The sequence below is a fragment of the Strigops habroptila genome, chromosome 8 (genome assembly GCF_004027225.2).
Source record: "Strigops habroptila isolate Jane chromosome 8, bStrHab1.2.pri, whole genome shotgun sequence".
In the NCBI taxonomy this organism is placed as follows: Eukaryota; Metazoa; Chordata; class Aves; order Psittaciformes; family Psittacidae; genus Strigops; species Strigops habroptila.
Window position 1 is genome coordinate 43,144,209 of NC_044284.2, and position 16,149 is coordinate 43,160,357.

General features: G+C 40.6%; 1 protein-coding gene across 27 annotated transcripts in view; it reads left to right on the forward strand.

Moving 5' to 3' along the window:
* PRRC2C (proline rich coiled-coil 2C) overlaps positions 1-16,149 on the forward strand; it is a 75,127-nt gene that overhangs the window by 56,716 nt on the left and 2,262 nt on the right. For 13 of the 27 annotated variants that reach the window (XM_030496368.1, XM_030496381.1, XM_030496380.1 and 10 more), the window contains 10 exons: positions 1,963-2,179; positions 2,774-2,977; positions 3,659-3,780; positions 4,366-4,502; positions 6,440-6,674; positions 7,130-7,252; positions 8,791-9,009; positions 11,029-11,132; positions 12,867-12,993; positions 14,003-14,239. In XM_030496368.1, coding sequence (XP_030352228.1) covers positions 1,963-2,179; positions 2,774-2,977; positions 3,659-3,780; positions 4,366-4,502; positions 6,440-6,674; positions 7,130-7,252; positions 8,791-9,009; positions 11,029-11,132; positions 12,867-12,993; positions 14,003-14,239 — 1,725 coding nt within the window. Of the gene's footprint in view, positions 1-1,962; positions 2,180-2,773; positions 2,978-3,658; positions 3,781-4,365; positions 4,503-6,439; positions 6,675-7,129; positions 7,253-8,790; positions 9,010-11,028; positions 11,133-12,866; positions 12,994-14,002; positions 14,240-16,149 lie in introns of those variants that run through there. The other 14 variants (XM_030496390.1, XM_030496391.1, XM_030496392.1 and 11 more) reach the window with 8 other exon arrangements.

Sequence of the window (16,149 nt, forward strand, 5' to 3'; positions counted from 1 at the left end):
TGGTATTAGTCTCCAGCTGAGTTTTGGGGTAATACATACTGGACCATCACTGCAATGTGAAGGCCCCATTGGGTCAATGGTGAAGAGAAGCCTCAAGCAACTGTGATCTCCAACTAGTGCTCTTCTTTTCCCATAACTAAGCAAACAGTGAAATTACACCACTGTCCTCAGCCTCACTTAATTTAAAGCCTCTTACTCCATATCTGTTTTGTAGATGGTGCTGCATAGGCACCCCTAGAGTACCAGTCTCTTTTACGTCTTTTTTTCTGGCACAAGAAGTTAGAGGTTGTTAAGGAGTTCTCTAAAAGCAAAGCTATTAGAAAACTCAGAACTATCTTATATGCTCTTTAATAAAAATTTGAAAATGGAAGACAAAAGGCAGTGTGTAGATTAACTTTTACTATGAATAATTTCTCCAGAACATCATGAAACTCACTGAACATAATGGAAGCATCTACACTTTTTCTCTACGCATACATTGACAGCTATTTCTTCACTTCCTCTTAATACCAGTGCAGTACAACACTTCATCCTGTCTTGCCAGAGCCTGTGGTGTTCAGAAAGGAGCTTGTGGTCTTGCCTGTACTCTACCTTAAGCAAAATTCAGCAGATTAGTAATAAATTCTGAAGTTTGTCCTGTCTGCAAGAGTCAGAAACAATTTGGAGGAAGATGATGTGGAGGGGAAACTGACTTGATGTGTAACAAAGTCTTCCTCCTTACTCTTTACTCTCTTGAGGAATACAGAATTCCACTTTCTGCATGGAAAAGTGTACTGATCACCTGTTACCCACTTCTTTTGAGATAGCTTTACTTTTTTTTATCACTTCTGAAGCATCTACACAAATAACCTAAGTCATGTTTGGTCTGTCCGTGTGCCTAACTCATATAAAACAGGGTAGGTTAAAAGTATGACTTTCAGAGACTGCAAGTCCCAGTTAGGGGGCTCTGTTGATCCAGGCAGCAAGGTCAGATTTGTTGGTGAGTATGTATTTGTCCCTTTACGTATACCATTCAAGACAGAGCCTTGCCTTGAGAGTCTTATAGTCTGCCAGATGAGCAATTTTAGCCTATGGCATTCAGCTCTGCTAGCAAAACCTTTTCTTCAACTGGGGGCAGCTGAAGGTTGTAGAGAAGTCTGTGGACTGTGTTCGAGCCTTTAAATTAGTGAGTGTAGTCTGAACATTAATATTTCCTTTTCAGTAGTCATTCAGCATTGTCTCAGTTCAGATTTGGCATTGCTTGTCTAATGTAGCAATAATTAGGTTATTGGCTGCAGTAAACCAGTAGTTCCTTCCACTTTTGGTGGAAGATAATTGTGTATAAAATACTTAAATTGAAGTTTCATCTTCCTTGTCACTGAAGACTTAAACTGAGAATTATTGCAGAAATAAGGAGCATGAAGCATTTTTAGCATTCATGTAAAGCACCGTGCACAAGCTGTGTCAGCTCATGATTGCTTCTTGAACAAGCAGATGCTTTGGAAATCTAAACTTGACTACTCATGTTTACTGAAATGTGTTAGATATTTTTGATGGTCACTCAAAGTGGATGATTTACCAAGATAGCAAAGGGCTATTTCATTTAAATGGCCCAAATAACTAGTAAATAAGGACTTAATGGAAATATTTAGAGGTTTCTTACCTTTCTTTTGCTGACTGTGTCCTTTGCTCTTCATGTCAAACGAAACCAAGCCAAATTAGTGTGAGTGAATTCTCTTTTGAGCATTGAATGTTAAGACAATGAACTGTGCACGTGTGCAGTTGGGACAGATAAGAAGCTCCAGCTTAAGGCTGTATGCTTTTTGCATGAACAGAGTTGCACGATCATGGTGACTTTTTAAAAAGAGGCTCGCATGAAGCCTGAACTGCCTTTTAAACTAAGAAGGACTGTTAAAAAGATGACAACTGTTTGACTACTTGAAACTTCCTAATAAATGAGGAAATTTATTTTCTTTTAAACAGATGGAGTCTGCACGCAAAGCATGGGAGAATTCCCCAAACATGGGGGAGAAGAGTTCACCAGTGACCTCAGCAGCATCTCCCATTGCTGGTGGCAGCGGCAGTAGCAGCAGCAGCAGCGGCAACACTGGGCCAAGCAGTGGTACTTACAGCTCTTTCTCTAGTGCATCAATGCCTCCTATTCCTGTGGCCTCAGTTACACCGACAACTTCGCTTTCAGGTACCAGAAGTCAAGATTATAGTATCCTGTTGCACTGTTCCTTGGTTATGTTTTTCAAGAGATTAGATTCCCTTTGGAATTTTGTTCTGTGTAAAGCTAACAGAAGTTTTACACTAGTATGAAATGTTGGATCTGAACAGCAGCTTCCCAAATATCTTGTGACAAGGAGATAATTCATCTGTTTCAGTCAGCTGTAAAGAATATTAAGATACCTCTCCACCTATGCTACTTATATGGACTTGAAACAGGAGGTAAACTTCTCCTGCTGGCTGCCTTATTCATTTCATTTTTTTCAGCTGAATGAAGGCAAGCAAGTTGATTCTTCAAGCAGATGGTAGTTCTAATATCCAGATAATAGCAATCTTACTTTCATTTTTGCTTTTGGAGTCCAAGCTTCGCCAGCTCATATCAAAACCCCTATGCAACAGGCAGAGCAAATGTCCAGCTGATATTCACAAGCAGCTCTGGTTTCCACCCAAGTTCTTCACAGCAAACAAAAGATGCTGACTGCTGAAAGATAAGGCTTTGAAATGTTTTTAGCTGGTTTGTGATTTATCAAAATTTATTGTTGATTTTTTGTTTGTCTTCTCCTAGGAGCTGGAACATACACAACCTCTTCACTGAGTACAAAGACTGCAAGCACCTCAGACCCTCCTAATATATGTAAAGTGAAACCACAGCAGTTGCAGACAAGCAGCCTAGCTTCTGCCAGTCACTTTTCCCAGCTGAGCTGCATGCCATCCCTCATTGCCCAGCAACAGCAAAGTTCCCAGGTCTATGTGTCTCAGTCTGCAGCAGGTAATAGTGTTTGTGGCTAAGAAGCCGTGTGTCTGCTTTTTTTGAGTTTTGAAGCTTGAGAGTTGAATTCACTTCTAGTTTTATCTGCAGTTAAGACAGAATGACAGCATTCTGTAAGCAAATACTCACTAATTGTGTCTTATCCTAAATATACAAGTTCTATTGGTAAATATAAAGATAATGCTGTGGTGTTAGTTTGTTGAGGAAAGTAAGTTTTAATCTCTTAATGTATCATTTTTCTGTTGCAGAATTGTAAATCACTGTTTAAGACCAAGAATGATTTAGTCTTGACTTCTTAAAGTGGTGCAATAATTTAGAATCACGGTTCTTTTCTTTAAAGAAAACCCTACATATAGTTAATCTAAATTACATGACAGTATAGCATGTTCTTCCCATTCTTTCACCCAAATGCCAGTTTTGGCCAGGAGCTGGTGCTCATCCCCCAAGAATTGCATGGGGCTGGAGATGCATATGCAAGACCAATAGATCCTGGGGGTGAATTTGAGAAGTTACCAAGGCTGGTTAGCTGCCCAGCTCTTCAGTTCTGTTTCTTCTCCAAGTCTGTCTGGTACCTGTCACACTGGGAAGTGCCAACAGTGGCTGCATCACTAACTCTTGATGAAAACCTCTCTATCAGGGAGATGTTTGGAATCAGGTACTAACTCTGTTGCTCTTCCTGAGGTACTGCAGCTCAAATCCCAGCATTTTATATGGATACAAGTCATCTATTCAATACTCAACATGCACGTTTAGCACCACCTTCTCTGGCCCAACAGCAAGGCTTTCAACCAGGGCTTTCTCAGGTATTTGGGAATTTCATGTTTCTTTTTTTCCCCCCTCCTTGTCCATATTGCATTTAAAGCTCTACTGATGAGCTAATTGGGGCAGGGAAGAGTTGGGACTAAAGGCTGCGAAAAATGAGGTTATGCTTACATTTGCTATTTCATTTTGGTGCATGCAGGCAGTGTTTGATCTCTACTGTTCCTGAGAATGAAAGCATTTGTCGTGAAAGTTGAGAGAATAAGCTTTCACTCACAGATATATTTTATGTAAAAGTACATACTCACAGGAGGTGTTTATCTGGCCGTGTTAGTGCAGGCTTATTCAACTTCTGTAGTACAAAATTGTATGCAATCTTGTGTAATTGTTTTGTACACAAATCTAAATTATTGATTCCGTTTCTGCTGGTTATTTGCAAGGAAAAGTGTAAAATCCAACTAGAAAGTAACTTTCTGAATGGGAGCAACACCAGCTCTGCTTGCAGCTTTGAGATTTGACGTTTTCTGTTTACTTTGTATAATGTTACGCAAACCCTAGCACACATGTAACTGTAGCTTGTCTACATGACTTTTGTCCTTGGGATATTTAATGGTTTCTTTTTTATGCAGCCTGCTTCAGTTCAGCAGATCCCCATCCCCATCTATGCACCCCTACAAGGACAGCATCAAGCTCAGCTGAGTTTAGGAGCAGCACCAGCTGTATCACAAGCTCAAGAGTTGTTCAACTCATCCTTACAACCTTATAGGTAGGTAGCATGTGCAAATTTATTTGGGTTTTGAGTGGCAGAATTTATAGAGCTCACTTCTCTGCAGACCTGTGTTCAATAGCTGCCTTATCTTCCTGTTTTCCTAAAAATACTTTTTGTCTGTTTGTCTGGCTGAGAACTGTGTATGTGGATTGTCTGGCTAGTCTGCATGTGCAGATGTAGTTATGAAATCATTGGTTCAAAAATTATGCATGATGTTTTGTATCTTTAGGAAACCAGGCTAAAAAGCCGAAAGCATCAGTCTTTCATACTAAGAGAATAAAAAAAAAAGAGTCTGTCCCTTTAGTTCAGTAATTTGTTATTTTCTAATCAAACAAATATTTTGTTTCATTAGAAGATAATTTGAACCCCATAGGTGGTAGAAACTTAATTTCAGATGTGTAGGGGATAGCAGGGTATGTTTTAGAATAAATGTTTCCTGTTTGCTACAAAAGATAGTAGGAAGACTAGTATCTCAAATGGCCTTTCCAAAAGCTTCCTTGCAGTTCCTATCAATTCTGATTCACAGTGGTGTACTTCTGACAAATTTTGTTAGTTTTACTTTGAGAAAGTTTCTTTGAAGATATAATTACAGGGTTTTGTGTGTGCTGTAGAAAAACCTGCTTGTTGCAATGCAGAACGCTGAAGCCACAGAAGGTTTAACTGACTACATGTATATCCTGACTTTGTGCTTGGCTGACTTTGGACTAAATATTGCTTGTCCTGCCGCAGCTGACAGAAGTTGTTGCAAACAGTTGACTAGTTACAGAAATACAATCAGTCTGGCATGTGGTGCAGATTAAATAAATGCTGCCGGCTGATCTGGTCACACACAAACGCAGTATTTAATGGAGGTTTGGGTTGTGTTATTTAGGAGTATGAATACTTCCTTACATCATTAAAGGTGCAGAGGAGGATAAGCTTTGAGATACATAGGTTACTGGATTTTTAAAAAAAAAAAAAAAAAAGCTTCTGAGAATCTTTTTGGCTCTGCGTATGTTCTGGAAAAGTTTCTCCAGTGCTCAGAGTGCAACTGTTCTGCAATTAAGGAAAGGTACAGAACAAAGCTAACCTGAGTGTTCCGTTGGGCAAATACATAGCCTCTAGCAGATTAACAGGACCCGTGTTGTGCTGGTACGTATTGAGTAAGTGATAAACTGAGAAGTGTTTCTCCATCAAAAACACTGTCCTCTGAGCTGAAGAGTTTTGCAAGAGCTGCTTATTTAAAAACTTAATTCTTCAGTTTGAAGGTGGCTATTCAGTAGGCTCTTGACAGAAATGTTTGGATAAATACATCTGGTGGACTAAACCAAACCTGTCTATGGTGCTTTGCTGTACTGGGGGTGGGGGGGTGCGGTTTAAACAAATTGCAACTTCCCCATGCTGGTGACAAGGGAATTGAATATCTGGTTAAAATTAAAGGCTGTATTGTCTGTCTGTGTCACTATTTTTAAATCATTCATTTGGAAGCTGCAATTGTCATCATCCAGTGATTTAACCTGTAAATATTAAAAGCTGGTCTACCAAGATCTGTAAAGTTAAGAGAACAAAGCAGTTTACTTTATGACTAAGTGGAACTATTCATGTGTACTTCCCCACTGTCCTACCTTATAGCACAGGCACTAAGAACTGGTAGCTTCTGTATGTTACTGTTAAATTATGCAAGAATTATTTTAGCATGCACATATAAATAGCCAAGTGTACTTTAAGATTTAAATAAAAGCCTAGCCATTGTTTCCTGTGGCTTTAGTAGCATCCATTATTTTGTTGTGTGCAAAGTAAATAGAAAAAAAACTGCCTTTCTCAGGGGAAAATCTATTCAATAGAGCTAAGTGGTTTAATTCCATTTAAAGAATATAACCTATGTTTTTAATTTTTAGTGGCTTATTGTTGAGCTCTGTCAGCATTTTTATGTGTAATACTTCAATTTCCTGCAGATCTCAGCAAGCTTTTATGCAAAGTGGTTTGTCTCAGCCATCACCAGTAGTTCTGTCTGGTACAGCCTTACACAACTTCCCAGCAGTACAACATCAGGAGCTTGCTAAGGCACAGTCAAGCCTGGCATTTCAGCAGACTTCTAATACACAACCTATTCCGATCTTATATGAACATCAACTTAGTCAAGCTTCAGGACTGGGAGGCTCTCAGCTGATTGATACGCACATTCTTCAGGTAGGAAATGCTCCAAAATGCAAAACTTCTGCAATGGTTTGATACAGATAATGCAATAATCAATCAAGTATTGCTCAGCTTGGGATAAGCCCAACTCTGGTAATTACATGACAGGCAAGGTGGCAGGAAACTTAAGATGGTTGGAAGAGAATGTCCATTTAATTTCATAATGGTACATTAGCATAATCTCTGAATGGAGGATTATTCCCCAAACTGCAGGGCTCCTTGCACTTCAGTTACTAACAGGAGCTTCGGGTTTAATTTCTGTTACAATAGGTGATTAAAAGGCAATTCTGCCATTTGCAAATGAAAGCTTTATCACATGCTGAAACCTTCAGGTTGTATGCTTCCTGTAGTTTCTGCTGTACTGGCTGAAATACAGAATGATGTGCCATGCTGTCTCAGAACTGCTCTCCTGAGTGTTCTTAATCTATGGTGTGTCTCACTCTTCCTAGGCGAGAGCTACACTCACTCAAGCTTCAAATCTGTACTCTGGGCAAGTTCAACAGCCTGGCCAGAGCAATTTCTACAACACTGCACAGTCTCCCAGTGCTCTCCAGCAGGTAAACTATGGCATGGTAAATTTCCTAAATTGTATTCTTCTTAAAAGCATGCTGTTGATGGTGGGTTTTGTGGGATGGGGGTGGAGGTGGAGGTGGGGCTGAGACAATCTTTAATTCTTCCAAAATTGATAGTTAAGGAGAGCTACTACACCAGCACTAAAAAAATGAATTGCTGAGAAGTTGGATGGCCTGCAAGTTGGTCTTGATCATTTGTCTCTGGCATCCTTCTCTTAAATAGTTCATTTTCCAGTGACAGGCAAAGATTTAGCTGGCACAGTGATGTTGCTAACTGAGGCATATACTGCCTTTATGAGGACAGGTATCAGTGATGGCATCTAGAGAGAGAAAGAGAGAGACAAACTCCATGTGCTTAGTGCAGCCTAATTGTTAACACTGAATCTGATTGAGGTGAAACTTTAGAGCTGCTACATACGGCAACGATACCAAATACGCAGGAAAAAAAAGAAGTCAGCAGATAGATGATCATAAATGCAAACAAGAGAGCCAAGTCAGTAACCAGTAACCTACATCAGGAGGTTCGTAAAATAAACTCCAGTGAATTTAAATTATTTTTTTTTTTTTAATTCTTTTGTGAAAGAACTGTTAATTTGATGCATGCAAGCAGTCTGTCATATTCACAGGATGCTGTCTAGTGGTTTCCATCTTCTGGTTCAATTTTTATATAAGTGGCCTTAAAAATAAAAAAAAAAGCTCTGTGATGAGCTGGTGTAGTATAATGTATGTGCATGAAAAGTTGCCAAGACAGAAATCTAGAAGAGTCCAATTTCTGTTGGAAATCTAGCATAAAATTTTAAAGACGTTTTAGAAGGGTTAGTGCCTTTAATGTGTTCAAGCTTGTCTGTCTCTATACTTCTAATCTTTTATCCTTCAGAACCCTCGTAAGTCTTTCACATCTGGAGAATATAATTCTTCTAGTTGCACTCGGAATATAATTTTGCAGGCTGTGGATTGATGATCAGACTAGGAAATGCAGTAACTCCTGTCAGTCAGGTCACTGCTGTGGTATTTTCACATTTGTCACTACCATTCTGTGGTGTTTTCAGCCCACAGCACTCCCTGTTAATGCAAGCAAGGGACAGCATGAAGTTTGGTGGCTTTTTTTTAAGCAGGGACTGCTGGTTGTTGGGAGTCCTGGAAAGTAAAATCTAGTTTTCATCTCAAAACAGTGTCCTTATGATGACTAAAAGTATTTGAAGTAAATTAATAACCCCATCCACCATCCCAACTGGCTGTTTCATTCTACCTTCTTTATTTTCTGAGTTGAATTAAATGTACTTCTTGATACAATGAAATCATGTTGAATGATGAGTTAGGAACTAGCATGCAACTTTGTTTCTAAAAAGCAAAGACACAAATGCCATTAAAACTGATTATAAAGACAGGCTAAACAAATTCACTTACAGCTCTCTGGATAAATGTATGAACTCATTAAGCCATTTACCTTGAATATAACTGAAATTATAGAGCTAGTAATGAAAGTTAAATAATGGCCCTTGTGTATATGTTACTGTTGGTTTTGTACTTTCTTCAAGGTGACGGTACCTTTGCCAGGATCACAAATTTCCTTGCCCAACTTTGGATCCACAGCACAGCCGCTTATTGCCCTACCCCAATCTTTACAACCACCACTACAGCACACGCCACCACAAGCGCAGGCTCAAAATCTAAGCAGACCTGCACAAGTAACCCAGCCTTTCAGAGGGTTAATCCCAGCAGGAACTCAACACAGCATGATTGCTGCAACTGGAAAGGTAACAATATTGGTATCTACAGTACAAAAATTAATACAAAGCACAGCTGTATCCTGTTTTATAGAACCTGCATGGCAACCCATGCTGACATTGCATCTAAAAATCTGCCTTCACTTTAAAAGGTAGGGAGGAGAAGATAGAAAAGCCAGTCAAGGTTAGGTCTTTAGTGACTGGATCTGTGCATTTTGTAAAGGTTTAGCTGAGTTTTTTAGCTAACTTGATAGTAGTCCATTTGCACTACAGGAATATGTAGTTTGATAATGATTCTGTGCAGGATATTTCATGTAGAAACCATGTAGAAAATAGTACAGAGCCATTATTAGAGCAGCAGGCAAACAACATTACACTGTTAGGGCTGGTTTATGATTCTGGTCGTGCATGTATTTATCACTTTGTTTTGGTCTTGTAAGGGAGTGAGTTGTGTGGGATAAAGTCTTTCTAGTGCAATGAACTGGAGTTTTAGGGGCTTCAATGGACTCAGTATCAGCTGTGACCTTAAACTAGAATTAAACTCTTCTAATGTTGCTGGGGGTCTGCTTTTCTGAATAGCACAGCAAGGTGCATATTGAGAACACAGCATCGTATGAAAGGCAGGACCTTTGATGTGTAAAAGGCTGGTCTCACAGCTGAAGAAAACTCCTTTTGAGTGACAGCTCCAGTAAGATGATAACACTGAAATAGTGCAAGAAACTTGAATACCTAGGAGGGAATTCTGTCCTGGTCTTTATCTGGAGCTGCTGTGGTAATTGTTCATGAGGGGATGTGTGGAGCTGGCTTCCAATCACAAGGTCTCTTGTCTTAGATGGAATCACAGATTTACAGGCACCTGGGATTTTCGGATAGTGTGCAGCACAACACAGTTGCAGCATACTTTCAGGTGAGCAGTGGGTGATAACAGTGGACGTGAACACAGCTAAGCTTCTTGTCAGATACAGCAAGGTCTTTCACAAGTGCAGGGAATAAACTCGAGCTGCGCCTGAAATCCTCGTATCTCATGGCCTAAATTTCAGGGTGCTTTTGAGTATAAAATGACCCTGTTGTCCCAATGGTTTACAGCTGTGATAAGAAAAATCTCTGTTGGGTGTTAATTCCATGTCTTCAACAGTAATGGCAACCAGAATTCCAGATCACCTAAATGAAGTTTTCATCCTGTCACCCACCAGAGTATATGGTGATTTTTGCATCGTGCAGTTTTCTAGCTTCATAGGATCTGGCCAGATCTTTTCACTTCTATCATTTTTATGAGTCCATCTTCTAAGCAGCAGCATGTTTCTTGCTACAGTTGAAAAACTATTACTTGTCATTGGAAAACTAACACTTATTTCAACAAGAAGTGAGAAAGAACTGCAGTGGGATGGTGGCCTTAGGAGACTTCCCTGTCTGTTAAGGGTTCCATCGTGTTCCTGCTAAATAAAGTCAGCTTAAAACAGCCACTTGCATTTATCTGAGTATTGTTGCTGTTACGGTTCATGGCTGTGTGTGGAAAGGTTCCAGAGACTAACTTATTCTATTGAGTGTATCTGCAAAAATAACATGCAAGATTTATTGCTCAAATTAGTCTGGAGATTTTGTTGCATAAATGACAGCTCCATTTTTGCTGTGCTTTTTATTTCTGTATAGAACTGGATTATTTTATGGCATTCGTCATGTCAGCATTTTTCAGGATTATATCTAAAAATTTTCATGTGGTACCTGAGATGGGGAAGGAAGTATTGACCCTGAAGCACTTTTTTAGGGCCAGATAAGTGAGTCACAAATCCCTTTTCATTATGCAGGAAGATCAAGTTAGAAGGCCAGTACCATTGCTGGAAGTGCCAAATAGTGCAGGAAAATTGTACACAGAGGTGCTCATAGTGCTGGAGTTGTCCTAGTAGGAATAAGCTGGTTTACAATCTGGCTTTCGCCTCCACTTAAATGACCTATTTTCACTGAGAAAAATGTGAGGTAAGCTAACAGTTTCTTAGTAAACATAATATTTCTTTGAATTAGAATTAACATGTTGGTTGTTTTGTTTTTCAGATATCAGAAATGGACCTGAAGGCCTTTGGAGGTGGCATTGATGTTAAACCTGGAACACCGCCAGTTACTGGTAGAAGTACTACTCCAACCTCCAGTCCCTTCCGGTAAATCTCTTAAGCTCAAAATTCCTTGAAATCAGAGCTAGAAAACGTACCTAGTCATGCTTGAGCAGCCAGTTCTGAAAGGTATGAGGTATGGGGCTACTAATACAAAAATGCAGTGCTTAATCTTAGCTTAAAAGCAGCATTCCAGTAGGTCATCAGATCTGCTGTAGTTGGCCAAAAGTACATAGCTCTGAAATAAAACACTTAAAATATTTTTTTTTTTTTTTTTTTTTAGTAAGTGACACTAAACAAGGCATGTAAAATTACCTGGGATTATACCAGGAAAGTATAGGTATGGAAGGGAAGATGTAGTTTGGTATAAAACTAAGACAGTTTATCTTAATTGCAGTGCTCAAGATAAAAAACACTTAAAGGCTTACACTGCAGTTGTGGCAACATTTCTTTTAGAGAGCTAAGAATCACTGCAAGATCTGTAGGCTTCTCGCAAGTGCAGCTAGTAAGCTGTTTTGCAGGTTTGCATGGTTAATTGACAGAATTAACAGAATCTTGCTCATACACAGATACGCTTCATGGTAAACTTATTGGGCTGATTGTGATGAAGTTATTAATGGGCTGAAAGAAATTGAAAATGGAACTTTGCTGCAAGATAGTTCTGTTCTTGAAAGCTGTGCTCCTGTGCATAGTAATGATACTTGGTGGGTTTCACTGTAGCAGACTGACAGCGTTCATGCTTTTCTAGTGAGGTGGAAATGAGGTTTTGAACTCAGTGCTGAAGTCATGCTTCCAATACTTTACCTAAGTAAAAAGTGAAGGGATGAGGAAGAAGACACTTGAATTTGCAAGTTAGCATTTAGGACAATTGTCTTGATAGTATATATCTTAGAGATTCTACATGCGATGTCTCCTAGCAATCAAAGCAGGGCTTATCATAAGCTTTTGCGCTTAAGTGTAGAGGTACTGGGAAGATTGACAGAAGCACAGTAGATCTCAAGAGCTCAAAGTGAAAACTAAACAAAGACTTTAAGCTTCTAAAACGTTGTGTACTGAGTATGGCTGGCTTCCTTGCCACTGCAGCCCTGCTGCTCATTTTACGTTACAAGTATCACCCATATACTCTGCAAATCAAGCTCCATTTCCTAAAGTAGGCTGCTCACTCTTCTCTTTCTGAGGGCTGTTCAGTGCCTTTCCTCAGATAACCTTTCAGGCTTTATATCATTCATGGTGATTCAACATCTCTTAAGTTTTAGTGGAGGGTTATGTTCTTAGCCAGATAAAATGGGAGGAGACTCTTTTCCATGAATTCTTGAAATGTTTCAAGTGCATTTTGAAATGTTAGACAGCAGGTCAGAGTGGAAGCAGCTGTACGTGGCAGCTTCTGCTGCACATGCTTAATGTCTGTTGTGACAAGCTCTGAACTTGACACAATAGAGCAAACAGTGTTAGAGGGGTAGGACTGAACATAAGGTAGCAAGGCTGGGAAGGGGAACACTTACAACATTAGTGTGTGTTATGAATGCTTTTGGGAAGGGTCTCTTTCATACCCTAGGATCTTTCCATATCCTACATGTCTGATCGTTTTTTCTTTGCATTCTTAAGTTCTGAGTTTGCTTACATTTTAAATTAATGGTAGATACAGAAGGATATCTGATACCAACTTCTCTAAGAGACTATTTTTTTTCTGTGTCCAATGCTGAATTTCTAGTTAAGGTGTAACTAAAGGCAAAAACATCTGAATGAGAGCAGTGTGATTCTAACTGATGTGTTTTTCTTTAGGGCCAGTTCTACAAGTCCTAACAATCAGTCCAATAAAATGAACAGCATCGTCTACCAGAAGCAGTTCCAGTCAGCAGCTGCTGCTGTGAGAATGACACAGCCATTTCCTGCACAATTTGCACCACAGGTAGGTGACTGGTGGCTTCTTACAAACAAATCCATTTCTCTGTATGACCTGGTGACTCTAACTTGGCTGTGCTCCCTCAGACTTATCATGGGGAGGTACAAAATGAAATCCTTAAAATGAAATGGCATGATTTCAAGATGAAAGGAAAAACAAAAAACAACGACCAACCCTCTCTGATCTTGTTAACTAGTAGTGCAGGTTTTGTGGTGTTTAATTTGGAGAGTTCTTGCACACTGAGGAATTTAATACAATTCGTGAATCATGTAGAACAGACTGTTGTTCCGCTGGCTTCCCCATGCAGCTGTAATGCTCCTCATCCTGCAAAAACAGATCATTTGGTTGGGGAAGGGGAGCAGCTTTGTGTCTCAGAAGGGTCCCAGTGCATATTTTAAATGCTTAAAGACAAAGCAGATTTGCAGTTGTTTGTTTGAGATGCATTTCTGAAGTATTGGTGGAGCAGTTCAGGTTGGAAAGGATCTCTGGAGTCCGAACAAAGCAGGGCTGATTACAAAAGGTTTAATTTGCTTCTGGCATTCCAGGGAGCACAGCTTACAAGGGTGGTGCATCCCTGTTACAGGTGACTGTAGCCAGGCTGCTAGGGAAATCCAGCCTCTGTAAAAATGTAGGATATTTCTGTCTGTCTTTAGCATTTGGAGTGTTTGATTGTAGGACTTGAGATTTGATTTTTGGATTGCCACTAGCAGAAACTACTTCGCCTTTCCAGGGCTGCCTTTCACTAGCGAGTCCTCCACTGCCTGGCCTGGGTCTTCTCCTTTATTACACACTGGGTGGAAGTTGGTCCTACTTTCAGGTACAGCGGCACTACAGGGCTGTTTTTTTCTGGAGTTCAAGCATGGCCTCTCTTAACATAAAAGCCTATTTTCTTGACATGAGTGTGACAGCAGAGCAGCACCTTTTTCCCCATTTAAAATAATGCCAACGTGCAACCTAGTTGGCAGTTTTCTAATTGCAAAATGTCTCTTTTTGTTGTTTTTTTTCCCCCACTTAGATCCTCTCTCAGCCTAACCTGCTCCCTCCATTGGTAAGAGCCCCATATACTAACACCTTCCCAGCGCCTGTTCAGAGGCTGCCAGTAGTACTGCATAGTCAGATGCCGTCTCAGATGACCACAGGCCTTATGAGCCACCCTCGTTTACCGCGTGTGGCCAGAGGTCTTTGTGGATCAGTATCTGGAGCCAGAGGCAATCAGGCCCAGGCTGCGATGAAGGCTGAACGAGACATGAAGGTTAGTATTTGGACAGCGGTGCTGTTAACACCAGTTCAGTCTTGACAGCTTGTAGGGCAGGAATGTGTCTGCAAATCATGTCATAATTAAAATGCCTCTGGACCCAAAGCCGGTATAGCTGGGCCTCTAATAACTGAACACAGACCTTCTCTAAGCCCTGGGTTTTTTTTAATAAGAACTTTAAACTAAAAATATTGTAGGGAGCTTCCTTTCTCCAGTGGTCTTGTGGTCAGCAGTTGTGAAGCTGCCACTGCTGTCAAAGGCAATCTGACAATTAGATTTCAAGAGCCTGGATTTTCAGAGTGAGTGATGAAGCCTACAAACCTCGCTGTTAGCTATCTTTTCACATCTGCCTCCCCAGCTCTGAACACCAGTATTGAACCTGCCTGTTCCAGCCAGCCTCATTCCTTGGTGATTCTGGAGATTCAATTCCCAGTGGTTTGAAATGCCTGTGATTAATTATCTGTGGCAGAATGCAGTAACATGGTATGCTCCACAGAAGAGGTGGCTGCATTTCACTAGCAGGTGATGAGTGTCATCTAACTTGTTAAAGCACTTTGGGACCCTTCAGGTTGAGGCAGACTCTTCTTACCAAGGCAGGACTGCCGTATGGGGTGTCCGTGTAGGGACACCACTGTACACTTCGCATGTTTGCTGCAGAATAAGTTGCTCGTACAAACAGATGGTGCTAAGGAGCTCCTTCATCTACTGTCATTTGCCACAACCCATGCATTCAGGTGTAAAAGCAAAGGAGTGTGGTTTTTTTCCTGGTTATGTCTGCTTGTAGGAGAATCAATTAGCCCAGATAATTGATTACTCCTTAAATTCTAGGTACTTAGTCCGTTTAGTTTTCTACCACCAGTTTGTTAGCTGTACACTTACCAGGTGATGCTTAGTATATTGACTTGAGTATATTACGAATTTAATTTAGACAGTCATAGCAAACACTACTATACAGTCCTGGTTTTCCGAATCTCCGTGCAAACACTGCTCAGAAGAATCTGAGTTATTTTGTCACGCTTGGTTACTTGTGATCAGTTCCTCCAGACTTCTAGCCTTCAGGGCATGGCTGAAATGTGTGCAAAAGATTCCAGGTGTCCATCTGGCTCCAGTAAAAGCAGACTGTTGCTGCAGTCCTGCACACCAGAGTTCACAGTTTGTTTTCTGTTCTGTTGCTGGTTGAGTTACTTGGAGCAACTACACAGTATGAAAGCCAAGACTTCTTGTTCCAGGCTTTTGCTCTTTTTCCCCCCCCATTGCGTGTCATCCCCTCTGCCCTGTTTTCTATAAAACAGCATAAAATACTTAGAGAGGTATGTGGAAGCTTAGGGACTGTATTGTAGTGGAGGATCCTTGTATTAAAATACACCTTTTTAATTTTAAAAAGGCATTTGACTGCATTGGGCTTAATTGTGCAGCTTCCAAAAGATTGAGCTCTTACTGCAACTCCTGCTTTGCTTAAGCCTGGACAGGAAAGCCAAGTGCTTGGTCTGAAGCCTCTGGTCTGCACAGTGTAAAACCTACAACTAAAACACATAGTCACAAAGGCTGAATTTCACAGGTGTAAGTCAAGGTTAGTGGCAGGATTCAGAGGAGGGATTTGAAAGAAGCCAGGCAGTAGTTTGTGCTGCCTGGGATGAGTGCCCACTTTGAGTGGGAAGCAGATAAGGCCCCAGCTTACCTAGAACACAACCTTGAACCTGATTCACTTGCATCCCTGTTGTAGACTCTGAAGTCTTGTGTCCAGAGACATGTGTTGGGGAGGGAATTTGGGTGCTGAGAGCAGATGCTGCTATGATATACAGCTCCTGCACTCAAGAAGTCCAGACCACACGGCAGGAGAAATGACAGCTGGCATGGCCCTCAGTGCTGACAGTAGTGTTGGGGCATGGGCAGCGTGCATGCACACA